We start from the raw sequence: 21,069 nt of genomic DNA, 5'->3' as shown, positions 1-21,069 counted from the left end.
AGACTTTTAAAAATAAACACACTACCTACTGCTTACTAGCTACTTTGACTATTTAAAAATACAGTCTAACTTTTATTCACTGCCTGACTATTAAAAGTACAAACATACAAACACACTAAATAATATTCCCAAATAGTTAACTTTGCCCCAATACTTTAAAAAAAAAAAAAGACAATGTCCCAAGCAAAAACTGATTCCTTTCAGCCATCAGCAAGGTGATCCTCTCCTCTCAGTGCTCCCATACTTAGTTTTGGCAGTACTACCTGCTTACATTCTCCATCAGTGTGACTGTGCCCTGCCATACTTAGTTTTGGCAGGACCACCCCGGCTTTTTCTCCCAAGCCTCATTTTGGGGCACCTTCTAGTGGTGCTCCTATTTTAGCTGCTTATTTCTCTTCCCCTTGGGATCCCCCACAGATGATTTTTGAAGACCTTCTACTTTTACAGCAGGTCTGCTAACATCTTAACCTGTATCATTTTAAAAGCATTGACATTTAATATTGCCGAGTTTTCCTCTGGTATGTTAGTATAATCTATGTATTAGACAGAGGTTTTGCACGAGTTTTGTGTATCATTTTAAAAGCAGGCATTGTTTCTGCAGCTAATACTTCACACATCGCCCCTGTGGTTAACACAGCACATGTCCCCATTTCTATAGGAGGAACCTCTTCCTTGTGCTTCCATCCTTCACATACAAACATTTCCTTACCAGGTCCTCTTATCATATAAGCATTCCACTGTACACTTGAAACCCCATTTTCATCTTTCCAGAACCCTCAAATAACTTTTATCCAAGGACTTCTTTCCCCAACAATTCTACCAAACTGGTCATCAAAGTCCCCTTTCACAAAAAACTTGTCCAGTTCTGCAGGTTTGTGTCTTGGAATCTTCTTCCATGAACCTTGGTGTAGGCTGCACTGTAGGGTTTTACTCCTGGTCTTTGCTCCAAATGCTTCTCTGTCTGTTGCACTGTGCGCCATAGTTTTGCTCTAGGCAATGACCTAGGGGAAGAGAAACAAACTCCAAGTGCTGACTGATAGGAAAACCCTGCCAGGCAACACAGCAGCAATTCCCCCAACTCCCGGCTCTTAGGGATAGGTATCCTTACCAACAGTAAGGCATATTAGGACCTTTCAGGGCTCTACAGGCCCTCCTTACACACCAGCCAACCACCTGCCCAGATATGCTTACTAGCATGAAGAAAACACAGGTCTTTCAAGCTTTCCACAGCTCACACTGTCTGGACTACCCTTGCTGCTTTACAGGCCTCCCCTCCAGCTCTCCCTGGCCTGGTCTAATCTAGTCTGGTTGCTGGCTATTACCTCCTGCTCCTGTAGGGTAGTCACTGACTCCACCCCAGGTTTTCTATACACCTGCCACAAGCTTCAAGCACTTTGGGTTTTTTTCTGCCCCCTGTCCTTCAGTGCACTCAAGCTCCATTCCAGGTTTTATATAACATTGCCCAGGCTTTCTCTGGCAGCTGCACTCCTCGAGCTCTAGTGGAATACAACTCGCTTGCTGCTGGAGGTCCACACATTTTTCCAACACACAGCAAAGAACATAAGAAATTGCCATGCTGGGTCAGACCAAGGGTCCATCAAGCCCAGCATCCTGTATCCAAAAGAGGCCAAACCAGGCCACAAGAACTTGGCAATTATCCAAACACTAAGAAGATCCCATGTTACTGATGCAATTAATAGCAGTGGCTATTCCCTAAGTAAACTTGATTAATATCTGTTAATGGACTTCTCCTCCAAGAACTTATCCAAACCTTTTTTGAACCCAGCTACACTAAATGCACTAACCACATCCTCTGGCAACAAATTCCAGAGCTTTATTGTGCGTTGAGTGAAAAAGAATTTTCTCCGATTTGTCTTAAATGTGCTACTTGAAAACTTCATGGAATGCCCCCTAGTCCTTCTATTATTCGAAAGTGTAAATAACAGAGTCACATCTACTCGTTCAAGACCTCTCATTATCTTAAAGACCTCTATCATATCCCCCCTCAGCTGTCTCTTCTCCAAGCTGAACAGCCCTAACCTCTTCAGCCTTTCCTCAAAGGGGAGCTGTTCCATCCCCTTTATCATTTTGGTTGCCCTTCTCTGTACCTTTTCCATCGCAACTATACCTTTTTGGAGATGCGGCGACCAGAATTGTACACAGTATTCAAGGTGTGGTCTCACCATGGAGCGATATAGAGGCATTATGACATTTTCCGTTTTATTAACCATTCCCTTCCTAATAATTCCTAACATTCTGTTTGCTTTTTTGAGTGCTGCAGCACTGAGCCGACGATTTTAAAGTATTATCCACTATGATGCCTAGATCCTTTTCCTGGGTGCTAGCTCCTAATATGGAACCTAACATCGTGTAACTACAGCAAGGGTTATTTTTCCCTATATGCAACACCTTGCACTTGTCCACATTAAATTTCATCTGCCATTTGGATGCCCAATCTTCCAGTCTTGCAAGGTCCTCCTGTAATGTATCACAGTCTGCGTGTGATTTAACTACTCTGAATAATTGTGTCTGCAAATTTGATAACTTCACTCGTATTCCTTTCCAGATTTTTTTTATATATATATATATATATATATATATATAAAAGCACCGGTCCAAGTACAGATCCCTGAGGCACTCCACTGTTTACCCTTTTTCACTGAAAAAATTGACCATTTAATCCTACTCTCTGTTTCCTGTCTTTTAACCAGTTTGTAATCCACGAAAGGACATCACCTCCTATCCCATGACTTTTTACTTTTCGTAGAAGCCTCTCATGAGGGACTTTGTCAAACGCCTTCTGAAAATCCAAATACACTACATCTACCGGTTCACCTATATCCACATGTTTATTAACCCCTTCAAAAAAGTGAAGCAGATTTGTTAGGCAAGACTTCCCTTGGGTAAATCCGTGTTGACTGTGTCCCATTAAATCATGTCTTTCTATATGCTCTACGATTTTGATCTTGAGAATAGTTTCCACTATTTTTCCCGGCACTGAAGTCAGGCTCACTGGTCTATAGTTACCCGGATCGCCCTGGAGCCTTTTTTAAATATTGGGGTTATATTGGCCACCCTCCAGTCTTCAGGTACAATGGATGATTTTAATGATAGGTTACAAATTTTAACCAATAGATCAGAAATTTCATTTTTGAGTTCCTTTAGTACCCTAGGATGCATACCATCCGGTCCAGGTGATTTGCTACTCTTTAGTTTGTCAATCTGGCCTACTACATCTTCCAGGCTCACAGTGATTTCGTTCAGTTTGTCTGACTCATCACCCCTGAAAACCATCTCCGGAACTGGTATCTCCCCAACATCCTCATTAGTAAACACGGAAGCAAAGAATTCATTTAGCTTTTCTGCAATGGCCTTATCTTCCCTAAGAGCCCCTTTAACCCCTCTGTCATCTAATGGTCCAACCGACTTCCTCGCAGGTTTCTTGCTTTGGATATATTTTAAAAAGTTTTTATTATGAGTTTTTGCCTCTATGGCCAACTTCATTTCAAATTCTCTCTTCGCCTGTCTTATCAATGTTTTACACTTACCTTGACAATGCTTATGTTTTATCCTATTTTCTTCAGATGGATCTTTCTTCCAATTTTTGAAGGATGATTTTTTGGCTAAAATAGCCTCTTTCACCTCACCTTTTAACCATGATGGTGATAGTTTTGCCTTCCTTCCACCTTTCTTAATGTGTGGAATACATATGCACTGTGCCTCTAGGATTGTATTTTTAAACAGTGTCCAAGCCTGTTGAACACTTAACCATTGCAGCTGCACCTTTTAGTTTTTTTCTAACTATTTTCCTCATTTTATCAAAGTTTCCCTTTTGAAAGTTTAGTGTTAGAGCTGCAGATTTACTTATTGTCCCCCTTCTAGTTATTAGTTTAAATTTGATCATGTTATGATCACTGTTGCCAAGTGGCCCCACCACAGTTACCTCTCTCACCAAATCCTGCGTTCCACTAAGAATTAAATCTAAAATAGCTCCCTCTCTTGTTGGTTCCTGAACCAATTGCTCCATGAAGCAATCATTTATTACATCCAGGAAGTGGTTATTACCCGTGGCACTCCGTGACATGAACGACGATGGATGATGTCAGTTCCGGTTAAACATATTGAATCAAGGTCTTGAAGAAGTGAATTTTACAGAGTCTATGGATGTTGTGAAGTGCCGCAGGTAATAACCACTTGACAAAGTTTTTGAATGACTGATATTAGTTGTGAGATCATATATTTCGTGTAAGATGAACAACATTGGACGAAATTAACAGACAAGGAAGTCCTCATGAAAGAGGGTGTTGGAAGAAATAAATAGAGCCGGGTTAGTCCCTGAGGAAGCAGTCATGAAAGAGGGTGAAATGAAGATATCTTTGTTGGACTTGGCTCATATAAGAAGATTATCTTAAAAAATTAATATTGAAAATCAGCAGAAAGAAGGGACTTGGTTCATAAAAAAATATTTAAGAAAAATTTATATTGGAAATTAGAATAAAGAGGATATTAGAAATTTTTTGTAATTGAATATATAATTAATTAGGAACATTTATAAATGTGGTTTTTTTGGTAATGAGTTTTTCTATGGTATGGATGTTGGATGCATTGGGATGTATGAAATAGATTTTAATTGTTTAGATGGATGGCATGATATCTTGCTTTGAATAAATAATGATATTGTGATATGTACATTTCTTTTAGGTGTGTTAACTTCATAGATAAAGAATTTTGAATATAACCCTTTGTGTTGTGATACAATCATTCTTTGGAGGTAGAAGTGATTCCAGAGGACTGGAGAAGGGTAGATGTCCTATCTTAGCATAAACAGATCACCTTGTAGTTACCTATATCCTGTTAGTCTGACCTCATTAAAACTTAAGAAATTGCCATACTGGATCAGACCAAAGGTCCATCGAGCTCAGTATCCTGTTTCCAACAGTGGCCAAGCCAGGTCACAAGTATCTGGCAGAATCCCAAAGGGTTAGATAGATTCCAAGCTGTTTATTCCAAGAATAAGCAGTGGATTTCTGCAACTCTACCTTAATAATGGTTAGACTTTTCCCTCCAGGAAGTTGTCAAAACCTTTTTTTTTAAATGCAGCTACACTAGAAAAAAGTCACGTGATGTGGTAGCCGGAGGGACGCGGTTTCTTCAGGCTCCAGCCTCGCCCCGCCGATCGCGCTGCATCGAGCCGCGGAGTCGCTGACAAAGACGCTTTTACAGGCAGCAGGGGACAGAGTGCATGTCGGGGGTGCATAATCGGGCGAAACCGCGAACTCCTATGCCCGCGAAAAGCACAAAAAAAAGAAAAAGTGCCCGCTCCGGAAAACAAAATGGCAGCCGCAACGGAGGGTGAGTCTCCCTCCCCCCTCGTTCCACCCACGATCGCCGAAATTAAAGTGGCAGTCAGAGAGGCATTGGAGGAGCAGCTGTCCTTGATCACTGCTCAATTGGGGGAGGTGAAGGAATCGCTGGCAGCGCTGCCCCCCCCCCCCCCCGATTAGAAACAGCTGAAGCTAGGATATCGGGGCTGGAGGAGGCTGTGGAGGTGGCACAGAGTAAAATGGCAGCAGGAGACAAAAATATTCAGGCCCTGCAGCAGAAAGTTGAAGAATTGGAGAATAGAGCGCGGCGTGACAATTTGAGATTTTTGGGGTTTCCTGAAGCGGTAGAGGAACGTTCCTTGTGTTCTCTCCTGGAGATCTGGCTCCCCAAGGTGCTTGCACTGCCTCATTTGCAGGGTAAGCTGGTAGTGGAGCGGGCACACAGATTAGGGGCACATGCGTCGTCATCAGGGCGCCCCCGATTAGTTATCGCAAAAATATTAAACTCCGCTCACAAGGCAGAGCTGTGGCGGGCATCCAGAGCCAAGCGGGAGTTACGTTACCAATCTCATCCCATCAGAATTTTTCAGGATTACTCATCATCAGTATCAGAGGCCAGACGTGGTTTCTCACCCCTGTGCTCTGTCCTGCATAACCGTGGTCTTAAGTTCGCCCTCTTGTTCCCCGCCCGTTTGAGGATTTGGCACCAAGACCAGGTTCACACTTTTGATGCAGTGGAGCCAGCACGAACCTTTGTGGACTCGTTGAACTTATGATTTTTTCCTTTTTTCATTCTTTAACGCTTTCAAGCTCCCTCGGGGGTCTGGGGCCCGGTCTGATTTGATGTGGAGCTCAGGCATGCGGAAAAGGGGGTTCTGGCTAGCGAACCCATGATACCTGGCTGGGCTCCACAGAACACTGCCTTCTGCGTCTGGAACTATTAAATATATATGCTGACAGGTTTTTTAGGATTGCTTATGTGACCAGCGCTTTCAAATCGGAGATCCGGCAGCGAGAGACGGATGTCACGGACCTCTGGGGAGATACCCTTTCAGAATGTGTTTGGAGACCAAATGCGAGACACATAGTTGCTTGAGTTTTTATGTGGCCTTGTTAATGGAGCCTGGTTCAGTAATGCTGTTTCTCTTGGTTTGTTCTATTTGGTTGCCTTTGGTTGTTCACATTGTAGGGCACTTAGGAGATAATGGGAGTGGGGGGTTCGGATGGGAGTTTGTTGGGGGGTTTTTTTCATAGAGGGCCTTCTGCTTGAAAGGATAGCGGTAGGGTAAAGTGGTAAAGGCTAGGAGAAGGTGGGGCGAGGTACTGGACACATTAAACGTGATTTTCTGCTTCCTTCATGGAAGCAAGGGTGAGGGGAATGAAGGGAAAGGGCCAGGAGAATAGGTCTGGCGCTATGGGGGGGGGGGGGGGAAGGAGGGGGACTGATAAAAGAGGGGGGGCAGGGGGGGGTACCGCACAGAGGAGATTGAAATTCGAATTGCCTGATGTGGGAAACATATACAAGTGCTATGTCTTCTCATTTTTTGATGTCAAATATTATGTTGCTTTTGAAAATATTGGGGGGAGCCCTAGCTGGGGGGGCTTACCGCCGAATTATATGATACTCTCTTTGCTGTATTTTCATTTGGAGTTTGATACTGAGTGATTCCACAAAATTTGTTTCTTGGAATGTCTGTGGGATAACTTCACCTATAAAGCGTTCTAAAATCCTTTCCCTGTTGAAGAAAAAAGCTACAATGGTGGCTTACTTACAGGAGACGCATCTCTCAGAGGTTGAACATGCGAAATTACGTCGAGACTGGGTGGGAGAGGTATACAGTGCATCGGCTACCTCCAGGACCGCTGGTATTGCGATTTTAATACATAAAAAGCTTCCCATCAAAATTCACAGGGAAATAGTGGACTCCCAAGGGCGATATATTATTCTGATCGTGGAGTTGTGGGGTAAGAAAGTAGTCCTATGTAACGTATATGCACCAAATACATATAGCCCGAAATTTTTTTTACGAACTAAATGCGCATTTACTTCCCTTTGTAAATGAGATATTGATAATTGGAGGTGATTTTAACACGGTAAGGGGTGCTGCCATGGATGCTTCGGCTAACCGGGCGCGGGAGCGGGGCATGGGCAGAGGTCCTCAACTTTTAGAACGCTCACTTCATTTATTGGATGCTTGGCGGCTACTTCATCCAGGGGAGCAGGATTTTACACGTGTTGCGGGCGCACGCGTCCCAATCCCGAATTGATTATTTTTTGATCAGTGATCATGTCTTTCACCTGGTACTGGATGCACATATTGACAATATTGTCATCTCTGATCATGCGCCTATTGGGATAGAGATTAAGTTCACCAGTGGACAATCTTTGGCGAATATTTGGCACTATCCCTATTATTTGGCGACTGACACTAAATTCAGAACTTATCTACAGTCAAAATGGGAGGACTATGCGTCACTGAATCAGATGCATACTTCTCAGCCGGTGTTTTGGTACGCAGCTAAAGCTGTGTTAAGAGGGGAAATTATTTCTTATATCTCACATCGTAGGAAGGCCATGGATCGTCGCATATTACAGCTGAATGGGCAATTGCGTGGCGCAAGGGCTAGATTAGTTGGAGGGGGAGATGCAGAGGCCCGGGCAACCTATCGTTCCGTACAAGCAGCTCTAAATACCCTTTTACATCAAAGGGCAAAGAAGAGCTTTATGTATTACCGGTTTCATCTCTTTCAATACAGTAATAAGACAGGGCGTATGATGGCAAACTTGATAAGGTCCAATAGGTCTAATCGTTTCATTCCAGCGCTGAGGAATGCATCCAATAAAGTGACACGTGATATACCCGGTGTATTGGAAGGGTTTCGGGAATTTTATTCGGCTTTATACACATCTGGAGGTGGGACAGATGAGGCTAGTGCCGAGTTTTGTTCCAAACTGCCACTTCCGTCTTTGACCTTGGCTTAACGGGAGAAACTTAATCAACCCATAGAGGCAGAGGAGGTGGTTAAGGTGATACGAGGTTTACCTAAGTTCAAGGCGCCAGGCCCGGATGGATATACGGCGGAATTTTTCAAAACAGTAGTAGATCAAGTGGCACAGCCTTTGGCAGCGACCTATACAGAACTGATTAAGGGTGGTTCCTTTCCCCCGAATGAAAATTTAGCATTAATTACTTTAATACCTAAAGAGGGGAAGGACCCTTTGCGGCCGGAATCATATCATCCGATATCACTGCTAAATGTGGATCATAAAATATTGGCAAAAATTTTGGCGGAGCGCTAGGCCACTGTTTTGTCAACCCTAGTGGGTGACCATCAAGTAGGGTTTGTTCGACAAAGGTATGCTCTGGCTAATATCCGTCGGATACTGATTGCCCAGATTATTTGTCGGCAGCTGGATCAACCTCACTTAGTTATCAGTTTTGACGCAGAAAAAGCGTTTGATAGATTAGAGTGGCGGTACTTATTTTTTGTCTTAGGGAAAATGGGGTTTGATGGTTTTTTTCTTCAAGCGGTGAGGTTATTATATAGGGATCCCCGTGCTATTATATGGGCGAATGGGGCACAGTCGCAGCCTTTTATGGTGACAAGAGGGACTAGGCAGGGTTGCCCACTATCCCCATTACTATTTATTTTACAATTGGAACCCCTCCTACTAGCGATTCATCAGAATCGTATTATCAGAGGGGTACGGTTTGGTTCTCGCATATTTAAAGGAGTGGCCTTTGCTGATGATTTGCTGTTTTGTTTTTTTTTTGTTTTTTTGTTTTTTGTTTTTTTTTTATTACTGATCCCTTGAACTCCCTCCCCTTTCTATTGACTATGATAGAGGAATTTGGTCGGTTTTCGGGCCTTCGTCTGAATGAGGCTAAGTCCTCGGTTTTGGCTTATCCGCGGACTCTTATAGCAAATTGGCCCGGATCCTTTCCCTTGCACTGGGCTGGAGATTCTCTGTCTTATTTGGGAGTTGCATTGCCCGAGGATCCTGAGTGTGTATATCAGGCTAATATCCCCCAGAAGCTACGGACTACTATAGATAGGTTGGCGACCTAGAGTAGATTGCCTCTTTCCTTGCTGGGCCGGGTAAATCTGTTCAAAATGACTATTTTACCCCGCTAGCTTTATCTTCTTCAAAATCTCCCGTTGGTGTTAAAAAATACGGATCTTCGGCGGTTAGAAAGCGCGATTCGGAAATTTCTCTGGAGAGGGGGGAAAGCGCGTATTCCATTAGCTTGGTTGAGGATGCGGTGGGGAACGGGAGGGTTGGGAGTCTCAGACTTAGGTGCCTATAATATGGCTTGTAACCTACGGTTGATCCGAGATTGGATCATGGCTACCTCTGTGCACGCCCCGTTCTACGCAGATGCCGCTTTGACATATCCAGTAGCGCCGGCCTATGTTATTCAATCTTTGGCAGCGTCTCTTCCTTTTTTTGGGTTGTTGAATCAATGTATTGAAATCTGAGGGGGGATCAGAGTCAACCCCTCCTCAGTGTTGTATTTTTTTTCTATGCTATAAACTTAATAAAATCGTTTAACCATAAATGCAGCTACACTAATAGCTTTCACCACATCCTCTGGCAACAAATTCCAGAGCTTAATTAAATCTTAAGTAAAAAAAAAATATTTTATCTTATTAGTTTTAAATGTATTACCTAGTAACTTCATTGTGTGTCCCTGGTGTTTGTACTTTTCAAAAAAAAAAAAAAGAGTAAACAACTAATTAATGTTTACTTGTTCCGTACCTCTCAATATTTTAGACCTCTATCACATCTCCCCCTCAGCCATCTCTCCTCCAAGCTGAAGAGTCCTAATCTTTTTAGCCATTCTTCATAGGGGAATTGTTCCATCCCCTTTATCATTTTGATAACCTTCTCTGTAGCTTTTCTAATTGGTATATCAATTGATGGAGATTCTGTACAGGATGGGATAGTGGAGTATTTTGAATTTAATGGCCTCAAAGCAGATTACAGTATCTATCAGAATGCAGAATCTGTGGCAGCTTGGTTTTACCAGGAGTTTGTGTTATACAAACCTGTTCAATTTCTTTGATTGGGTGACCAAAAAATTAGATGAACCAGCTGAAGTAACTTTGAAAGACATCTGGAGAGTTGTTACCAGAACTGAAGCTAAATTTGAGTACTGTATCTATTCATGTATAAGTCAAGATAATTTTTTGGCCATAAAAGTAAGAAAATTGCTGTGATCCTTAGATAAGTCTAGGGTAAAATCTAGGGCTCATGATTATCCCTGGTGGTTCACGCCTTCTCTCCCCCATGGCTATTCCCCTTGGTTCACTCTTTTCCACCCTCCCTCCCCCATGGCTATACAGGGGACAAAGCTAGTTTCCTCCTCCTCCTCCGCCCCCAAAAGTTATTCTGATGACTATCCCCAGTTGTTCACTCCTTCTCTCCCTCCCCATACCTTACCCGCTACTAGCAGGAGAATAATGGGAGTTGTGGCTGCTAAAATGCATCCTCCCTTACCCCCAGCAGGGTCCCACTTTGGCATGCTTTGAGCAACATGGTTCAATCAGGCCTTGACAGGGGAGGAGGAGTATGCATCTGAACAGCCGCAACTTCTGTCATCCTACTAGCAGTGGGTGAGTTCAGGGATTGGGAGGAAAGGAGTGAACATGCAGGGATAGCCATGGAGAAGGGAGGGAAAGAGTGAAAGGCCAGGAATAATTGTGGGGTGGGGGGAGAAAGAACAAAATAGCATTGATCTGTTAAGGTGACCCTATTTTTTTTTTTTTTTTAAGACTTAGATTTCTCACCTTATATACAAGTATATACTGTAAATCAATTGCCCAATCATCACTCTTCTCAGAAGGGGCTTCTTCTAAATTATAAGAATTGGGTAATAGAGTTTTAAATATTGAGAAACAAAATATATCTAAATCTGTATCTAACATACAGTCATCTTTGTTAGCTAATATGAAAGATTGTGGTTAGAGCAGTGGGCTACGACCTGGGGATACCAGGATACAAGTCCCACTGTCACTTTGTAACCTTGGGCAGGTCACTTTACCCTCCGTTGCCTCAGTTACAAAATTAGATTGTAAGCCCTGTGGGGCTAGGGAAATACCTCTAGTACCTAAATGTAATCCACTTTGATGTACACTTTGAAATGCTGAAAAGTGGAATGTACAAATCTAAATAAAAAAGAAAATTATTTCTCACCTGCTAATTTTCGTTCCTGTAGTACCAAGGATCAGTCCAGACAGCGGGTTATATTCCCTGTCCAGCAGATGGAGTCAGAACAAAATTCCAAGGGGGCGGTCCTATATGACCTCATCCCCTGAGCCTCAATCCTCAGTAACTAGACTTAAAAAGCCAAGAAGAGAAGAGACAGAGGGATCAAGAACTGAACATATAGAATAAAATACTTAAATTTCAGAACTATGAATAACTTTAAGATAAGTAAAAACTTGGAACTTGCAAACCAAAAAACTGTTCAAGTAAAAAACCCTGGAGCCCCAAGGTATTTTGCAGTATACAGAAAAGTAGAGAAAAAAGAGCAGAGGCGTATCCCAAAAAACTGTCCACAAACAACAGGGAGGGCGTCTGGACTGATCCTTGGTACTACAGGAACGAAAATTAGCAGGTGAGAAATAATTTTCTTTTCCCTGTACGTACCAGGATCAGTCCAGACAGCAGGATGTACCAAAGCTTCCCTACACTGGGTGGGCCGATGAAAGCCCTGCTCTAAGAACACTATTGCCGAAGGACCCAAAAACAGGGGCCCGCACATCCAAACGATAGTGCCTAGAAAAAGTATGGAGAGACTTCCAGGTGGCCGCCCGGCAAATCTCCTGTGTCGAAACAGAAGAGTTTTCTGCCCACGAAGCAGCCTGCGCCCGAAGGGAGTGTGCTTTAACTCCCATCGGAGGTTGACGTCCAACCCCTATATACGCTGAGGAAATTGCAGATTTCAACCATCTGGCAATGGTGGCCTTGGACGCCTTGTGCCCCTTTCTGGGGCCTGACCAAAGAACGAAAAGATGATCGGAGAGACGGAACTCATTGGTGACCGTCAAGTATTGCATGAGACATCTCCTGACGTCCAAAACCCGTAAGTGTCTTGGTTCCGTCGCCGCGAAAGAGGGTAGTTCTACCGATTGATTTAAATGAAAGGAAGAAACAACCTTAGGAAGGAAGGAAGGTACCGTTCTCAAAGAAACTCCATCATCTGAGAATCGCAGAAAAGGTTCTCGGCAGGAAAGAGCCTGCAGTTCTGAGATACGCCGAGCTGAACTAATTGCCACCAGAAAAATGGACTTAAGTGTGAGATCCTTAAGAGTGGCCGCCTTCAATGGCTCGAAAGGTGCCTCACCCAGAGCCCGGAGAACCAAGTTAAGATTCCAGGACGGACAAGGCGGTCTAGACGGAGGCTTCAGTTGTCTCACACCTTTGAGAAAACGAAGAATATCCTGGTGCGAAGAGAGAAGAGCATCCTTACCGTTGTAAAGCAGAGCTCCCAAAGCAGACACCTGAAGCCTAATGGAGTTGTAGGCTAAACCCATCTCCAGACCTGTCTGAAGAAAGTCCAAGATCTGAGCCACAGAGGCACTTCCCGGAACAATGGAGCGAGAAATACACCAATCTTCAAAGACTTTCCAGACTCTCACGTACGTTACGGAGGTCGACGTCTTTCTGGCACGTAGAAGGGTGGAAATCACCGATTCCGGATATCCCCGACACCTCAGTTTGCGCCTTTCAAAAGCCAGGCCGCAAGACAAAAGCGATCGGCCTCCTTGAAAAATATGGGTCCCTGTCTGAGAAGACGAGGTAGATGACCGAGACGTAATGGCCCGTCGCGTGCTAGATGGAGAAGATCCGCGAACCAGGGACGACGTGGCCACTCCGGAGCTACAAGAACCACCGGATCTGGGTGAGACTCTATACGCCGGAGCACCTTCCCCACTAGGGGCCATGGAGGAAAGACATATAGAAGAACGTGCCTGGGCCACGGTAGAACCAGAGCATCGACTCCTTCCGCGCCGCGTTCTCGTCTGCGACTGAAGAAGCGAGGAGCCTTTGTGTTTTTCGCTGTGGCCATGAGATCCATGTGAGGTGTCCCCCATCGGCGCTCTATCAGCTCCATTGCGTGCAAGGATAGCTCCCACTCTCCGGGATCCAGATGCTGGCGACTTAGGAAGTCCGCTTCTACATTGTCCACGCCTGCTATGTGAGAAGCCGCTAGTCGAAGCAAGTGGCGCTCTGCCCACTGCATCAGCTGCTCTGCTTCCCACGCTACCAGTCGACTTCTTGTACCTCCCTGCCTGTTGACTTACGATACCGTAGTTGCATTGTCTGACAGAATTCTGACGGCTTTCTGACGGACTAGCGGTAGAAAAGCCTTCCTGCTCTGGTCTCCAGACGATTGATGGGCCACTTCATCTGTTCCCGCGTCCAAGTGCCCTGGATGGAGCTCGCCTGACAGACCGCTCCCCATCCGGTTAGGCTGGCATCCGTGGTGACCACTATCCAGTCCGGTGTCTCTAGAGAGACTCCTTTGGCCAGGCTCTGGGGATCTAACCACCAACCGAGACTGAGCCGGGTCTCCGATGGAATCGGAAGGACCGCCTGGTAATCCTCTGAGACTGGCTTCCAACGGGACAGTAACGCCTTCTGCAAACGTCGGAGATGAGCAAAAGCCCATGGGACTAGATCGATCGTGGATGCCATAGTCCCTAGTACTTGCAGGTAGTTCCAGGCTGTCAGATCCGATAGAGACAGGAATTGACGCACCTGCATACTCTTGTTGTAGTTGACTATCCATCCTAGTGACTGTAGCAGAGAAACGACCCGGTTCACAGCTTGAAGTCCCTGGATCCGAGACTTCGCCCGTATGAGCCAATCGTCCAAATACGGGTGAACCATGATGCCTTCCCAGCGGAGAGCCGCCGCCACTACGACCATTACCTTTGTAAAAACCCGCGGTGCTGTTGCTAGACCAAACGGTAGAGCCCGGAATTGGAAATGTTGCCCCAGGATCTTGAATCGAAGATATCTTTGGTAGTCCGAATGAATCGGGATGTGGAGGTACGCCTCCGTGAGATCTAAAGATGCGAGAAACTCTCCTTGATGAACCGCCGCTAACACTGAACGTAGGGTTTCCATGCGGAAACGAGGGACCCGTAGCGCTTTGTTGATCGACTTGAGATCCAGTATGGGTCGGAACTTTCCCTCTTTCTTGGGAACCAAGAAATAGATGGAATAATGCCCCCGACCCAGCTCGTTGGCGGAAACCCGCCTTATTGCTCCCAACGCTACTAGGTGCTGCAGGGTCTGCCGAACAGCTGTTTGTTTTTGAGCGGAGCCGAAAGGGGAGAAAAGGAATCTGTCCCTGGGGACGTGGACAAAATCCAATGCGTAACCGTGCCTTATGATATCCAGAACCCACTGATCCGACGTGATGGAGGCCCACTCTGTATAAAAAAAGAGCGAGCCGGCCTCCCACCCGAGAGGTCGGCTCGTGGGTTAATCTGGCATCATTGAGGTGGTTTCGGACCAGCGCGGGATCCTGGAGCATCCTTGCCAGTTCTGCGTCCACGAAAGGACCGGTTCCATCCCTGAGAACGATAAGAAGGTGTCTGTGGTGCTTGCTGTTGTCTATTTGTCCGTGCACGACGTTGATTCCGAGAACGATTTCTAGAGAAACTAAACGACCTGGAAGCACGGGGTCTGTCTTCTGGAAGCTTATGCACAGCATTCTCATTCAGTGATTTAATAATCTGATCTAAATCCTCACCAAAAAGAAACTTACCCTTAAAAGGCAAAGAACCAAGACGTGTTTTGGAGGAAGAATCCGCCGACCAGTTACGTAACCACAGGAGGCGACGTGCTGATACAGCAGCTACCATGGACCTAGATAGGACACGGAGGAGATCATACAGAGCGTCCGCCCCGTAAGCCATCACAGACTCCAACCTGTCTGCCTGTTGAGCCTCGGAGTCTGGAAGATCCTGTGAGGTGAGTAATTGTTGAACCCACCGGAGACCCGCTCTCTGTGCCAGAGCACTACAAATTGCCGCTGGTACCCCAAGCGCTGAAACCTCGAAAATACGCTTGAGGAAAACTTCCAGCTTTCGGTCCTGTAGGTCCTTTAACGCTGTACCACCCGTTACCGGAATGGTCGTACTCTTAGTGACTGCCGAGACAGCCGAGTCAACCGCAGGGACCTTGAGAAGTTCCAGAAAATCCATTGGGAGAGGATAAAGCATCTCCATAGCTCTGCTAACCCGGAGGGAAGCTTCTGGCTTATCCCATTCACCTGAAATTAACTGCAAGAAGCTAGGATGTGTAGGAAAAGCTTTAGCTTGAGGTCTGAGACCTGCTAAGAGAGGGTCTCCCTTTTTTATCTTGGGATCAGCAGGAGTTGGGTCCGGAGGAGGGTCAATGTCCATCTCCTGAAGAATATGCGGGATAAGACCTTCCAACTCGTCTGCCTGAAAGATACGGAGAACCCTGGGATCATCACCTTCCATTTGAGTGGATAGAGCGAGGTCATCCCCGGCAGTATCCTGAAGCGTGTCCCCTTGTGGGAGTGCAGGAAGGTTCCGTGGTGGTCCTATGGCCGCATTAGCCTGAGTTAGAGGTAAACTAATGGGCTGTCCGCTCCCTCGTGCCGGAGAACCTGAAAAAGAGGTGTCTAAACGCGGTAGCTTGGGAGGAGGGGGACCCAGACCAAAACCCATAGTCTGACTGGAACTTTGCAAAAAAGCCCGGTGCATCAGAACAACAAATTCCGGAGAAAATGCGGGTAAACCCAGAGGAGAACCCCCTGGAACCTCCGCAGCTGATATCCTGCCATCCGACTGAGGAGGGGGCGGTAAAATTGCCGGTTGCTTCGAGATTAGAACTCCTGTTTCTTCTCCGTCTGAAATATCAGCATCGTCTCCTGACAACAAAATGGCCGCCGTTCCCGCGCTCCGCGGGAACGGGGCCTGCCGCTGACTAAAAACAGCATCAGCTGTTTGGTCTCCTGTGCCTTCCCCCTGCGGCGAGCCGGCCTCCCCAGCAGCGAGGCAGCTCGAGCATCTGCCGTCAACAGAAAAACGGCTTCCTTGACGACCGCAAATTAAGCAGGAATTAGGTCTCGACATGAGGTAAATTAAAACTCCTCACAGAAAGGCAGGAAACAGTCGAAGCGGTTTTTAAAACGGAGGAAAATAAAAAACCTGGCGATTCGCGTCTTCAACGCTCGAGTCGCCGTCCCTCCCTCACACCGGCCCAAAAAAGAACCCTGGCGGATAACCTTCCAGCGGTTAGCGGTCCCGGGGAATGCGCTTCGCGGGGCCGCAGGACGGTGCTGAAACGACTCAGAGAGAGGGAGGGGGTCAGAGGAGCACAGTCAGGAACCCTGAAAGGACCTCGAAAAAATGAAAAGCAGCCCTCCAGTGCCGAAAACGGCAAGAGGATAAAGAAAGGAAAAACCTGTAAGTAAAAATAAACACTTACCTTTTCTTTTCTTCATATTTGGGTAAGAAAAGACTGAGAAACAGTTAGCCAGCAAGTTCCTGTAGACTCCCCGTTCTCAAACACTACCGTGTGAAAACTGAGAACATAAACAGGCTAACTAAAAAATCTCAATCTTTTTTTTTTTTTTTAAATTCTTGATCCCTCAAAGAAAAAACTAGGAAAGGCCTAAAACCTAAATCCTGCACTGGGGACTAGCAAGTCCCGTGCTCAATCTGCTGGAGTCAGAAATTACTGGGGATTGAGGCTCAGGGGATGAGGTCATATAGGACCGCCCCCTTGGAATTTTGTTCTGACTCCATCTGCTGGACAGGGAATATAACCCGCTGTCTGGACTGATCCTGGTACGTACAGGGAATATCCATTCTAGAATGGAATGTTTTGAGAATACTTTAACGGCAAAAAGTCTCCATTTACTAAATTTCCCAAAATCAAGATTGCTGTCTCCTTTGAAACTGTTTAGAAAATATATTAAAGTAGTATTACAAACTGTACATGATAAAGAAATTGTCTAGATGCTTTTAGGTTCCTGAAGCTAAGAAGCAAGTCTCCAAGGGGGATTAGATGTAATTACACCCTTTAACTGTACTGATGTTTCAACTTTAACAGATTCACAAGATTTAATTGGAACTAGAACCACATTAATTGTCACCTTTGTGGCCGATTTAGGTAAGGCATTAGTATTACAGCAGTATTTCAGATTTAAGATGGAGAAGTTATGTGGGGCAATGGTAAAATTTATCCAAGACTCCCGTGAGAGAGATACATAGAGGAAGTTTCCTCTTAAGATCTAAGATTCAGTCCCTGGGGAGGGGTATTTTTCTAAAAATTTCCCTGCAAATGCTTAGTTTCCCTCCAGGGGAATAGATATACATTCACTGACCCCTCCCATTTAGAAACCTTTATAAGAGATAAATCTGGCCATGATATTGAAGCAAGTAAGCTAGGAAGTATATTTCTAGGAGGTACATATTATTCTGTTTAAATTAGGCAGCAGCTCTTTTTCTTTTTGTAGAATTCTCTTTTCCTTTGTGACTTATTCTTTATTAGGCTCCTATTGTGAACTGGAAAGTATAGAGCATGTATTGTTTCCTCATTTTTTTTTGTTCTTTCACTTAATTTTATTTAAACACACTTAGCACAACTGCTAAGAAAATGTATAAAATGTTCACATTATTTTTTCTGTTACACAACTGCTAAGAAAAATGTATATTTTTGTAAACCATTATGATGGCTCTACCGAATGACGGTATACAAAACTCAACAAATAAATATTCCGATCCTTCCTAAAATCAGCATTATACAAATGTTATATACACAACAATTAACAAACAATACATATACCTTAAAACACTAAAAGTAAATTTAAAATAATAAAAGTGAGTCATGTTGCTTCATCCAAATGCCTCTTTAAAAAACAAACAAAAAAAAAACAATCTTTAATGCCCTTCTAAACATTTAATAACCTTGACTTATAATGGCAAAACTTGGTTGTTTTGCTTAAAAGTAAATAGGTGAGTGCAACTGGCCCAGAGACAATGATGTGCACTGTCATGTGGAGGATCTAGGTTTGATTCCCAGGCCAGAACTTTTCTCCCTGGATCAGTTGGGGCAGTATTCACAGTTCCTGGGTAGGGAATCCCAGTTACTGCACAATGGTAACACCTAATCGTTGGGACTTAGTGGCCACAAGAAACCCTCATGTGTGGCCTCCTTCCTTAAACCTGGGACTGTCCACAATTTGAACAGTGAAAACATCTTAGTTAGCCAGCCAGTTAGATCACTTTAAAAATTGCCTCAAAAGTACTGCCATGCCTCCTTTTGGTTATTTGGATTTTTTTATCCACCTTTTTGAATATGAAAATTCACCCAAAACAGTTTACAGTAAATTAGAATAGTAGCATATGAACAAAAGTCACATACTAAGTGAATTGGGTGGGGATATAAATTGGGGAAAAATCCCTGAGCAGATGCAAATAAAGGCTTATGCTAAAAGAAAAGTCCAGAATTAGCTATTAACCAAATGACTCAGGGACCACCCACCATTTGCAATAAGGAGTGAGCAGCCAGAAACTGGATTTACTTTTTGGGACTGGCCACTATGAGAGATTGAAAGATAGGATGGTGGGCTTGATGGACCTTTGCACTGACCAAGATGGTGGTATTTATGCTCTTATACCAGCACCAGTTCTGTTGGAGCTGCAAACCCTGAAGGAGCAAGGGCAAAAATAAATGAAACTGGTTGTATGACAGATGACAAATGGGAGAGATGTAATTATTGTATTTAGTTCTACTTCCCTTTTTTCCCCAAAAGAACCACCCAGAGTGGGATGTGGCACAAAAGAATGATCTAGTGGTTAGAGCAGCAGGTTAAGACCCAATGTTCAAATTTCATGTCTCCCACCAATAGTCTTTATGACCTTGGGTAAGTCACTTTGCTCTCCATTGCTCGTGGACCAACTTAGACTGCAAGCCATCACTGCAACAAGGATCTGAATTGAAACCCACTTTGAATATGGGTTTGCAAAGGTGAGTAACTAAATCCAAAACAAATTCCATATAAACTCAATACAACCCCCTTCCTCCATGTCTTTTTCCCACCTCAGTGCTTTGCCTACCACAGCCCTCCAAATATATCCTAGTCATGCATCTTCAACTTTATTTCTCTAAAGCCCAATACTTAAGCCAACAGCTAGGCCTCTTGTGCCTTATTACCAAGTTTTATAATAATCCCTACAGCCAACAAGGCTCAGCTGTGCGCACTGTATTGCATCAGCCCTGAGTCAGGGTTTAACCATGGTCACTCTGTAAGTCATCCAACCTTCTTGGAAACCAAAGCTATTGAATGTACCACTGGGATTTAGAGCTCTGGGGACAAGGAAATACCTATGGTACCTATAACCCGCTCTGAAATGGCTGACCATTCACAGGATTGTAACTATGCAGGTCATCTCCATCTCTTCTTGCAAGCACCGTTTTGGGATGAACCACGACTCTCTGCAGCTTACCCCAGTATTTTATTACCAGCCTCTTGCTACAAGAAATCCTCTGTTTATCCGGTGGGTTTTGGAATTGCATTACCTTTTTTGTTTCCACCGCCTCCTCCGAGAGGGCATTCTAAGTCTCACCTCCTTTTCTGTGGAAAAAATGTCTTGACGTTCTGAGATCATCTTACAAAGCACCTCGAACTAGCCAGTCTAAGATCTTATGCTACAAGAAATATCACTTATAACAAATTTGTAACACATATGCACCAAGAGACGTCTCTCTAGTCTAGGCTATTTGGCAGTCCAGGGGCCGAGGGTAGGGTTATGACAACTGCAGATCCGCGTGGAGTTTAAAAGTGCCTCTTGATCCTAGATCAACCCAAACAGGCAGATTCAATCCTGGTTTTCCCCACTGTACGTAGGAAGCTATAGCTCTGATTTCCCTCAGAAAAATATTAAAGACCGCATCTCCCTTCATGCAACTTAGCTAAACCAGCAATGTATCAGCCAGTTCGGGTTGACCTGGGATGAAATGACATCCCCACGGCTCCCACCTGTGCAACCTTCTGCAAGTCACTTAACTGCCTCGTCTCACTACGTGATTCTCTCTGGCTCTCTGTTCTAAAAATAATAAATAATCCTACATGCACATTAGACTGTTTCAAATACTGATACGCTATTCAAATATAGCTCACCAACATCTCAGTGTATAAATTACACTCGGAATGATGCATGACCATAACTATAAACAGCAACAGGATGACCACTTCATTTTCAGCTTTCTTTAATTGTTTCCTTCTCAAACAAAAACTATGCTGGCTGTCACGAGTTAAAGATAACAACCATACATCACAAATGCTATAATGTACTCCATTTCTCCCGCACTCACCTCCCGAGAAAGCCCGGTCGCACTCCACCGCCTGACGCTTTAAAAAAATAAAAGTCGTTCATTTCCGGTGCCAGGAAGTAACGACACAAAACACAAGCTTTTTTTTTTTTTTCACGCTTCTGCGTTTATACTGCCAAAGCAAGAAGGAGGTTTGAAACGCAGGGGGCTTAGCTCACGCCCCAATCAAAACAGATTTCAAAAAATAAGAGGAGAAGCAAGAGGAGGGGTGAAAAAGGCGGAATTCGATGCGTTTCAAACCTCGTTGCAGATCTTATCTTAGCTCTGGCGTGAGAACGTCGTTTGAAACGCACGTTGTAAAGTAGCGCCGTCATGTTACATATTGTCGTAAAAGCGATTAGCCGGTCAGTG

General features: G+C 44.5%; 2 protein-coding genes across 5 annotated transcripts in view; one reads left to right on the top strand and one right to left on the bottom strand.

Annotated features, from left to right (window-relative positions):
- CD2BP2 (CD2 cytoplasmic tail binding protein 2) overlaps positions 1-20,960 on the bottom strand; it is a 209,745-nt gene extending 188,785 nt beyond the window's left edge. For 2 of the 4 annotated variants that reach the window (XM_029580446.1, XM_029580447.1), the window contains exon 1: positions 20,701-20,960. The gene's annotated coding sequence lies outside the window, so the exon portion shown is untranslated. The remainder of the gene's footprint in view (positions 1-20,700) is intronic. The other 2 variants (XM_029580450.1, XM_029580451.1) reach the window with 1 other exon arrangement.
- Positions 13,150-21,069, top strand: part of PSMB6 (proteasome subunit beta 6) — a 57,093-nt gene continuing 49,173 nt past the window's right edge. Inside the window, 1 exon segment of the mRNA XM_029580102.1 lies at positions 13,150-13,314. Within this exon segment, the coding sequence (XP_029435962.1) occupies positions 13,150-13,314 (165 nt within the window).

Source organism: Rhinatrema bivittatum, chromosome 16 (assembly GCF_901001135.1).
Source record: "Rhinatrema bivittatum chromosome 16, aRhiBiv1.1, whole genome shotgun sequence".
Classification (NCBI taxonomy): Eukaryota; Metazoa; Chordata; class Amphibia; order Gymnophiona; family Rhinatrematidae; genus Rhinatrema; species Rhinatrema bivittatum.
This window is presented reverse-complemented; position numbering and strand designations above follow the sequence as displayed.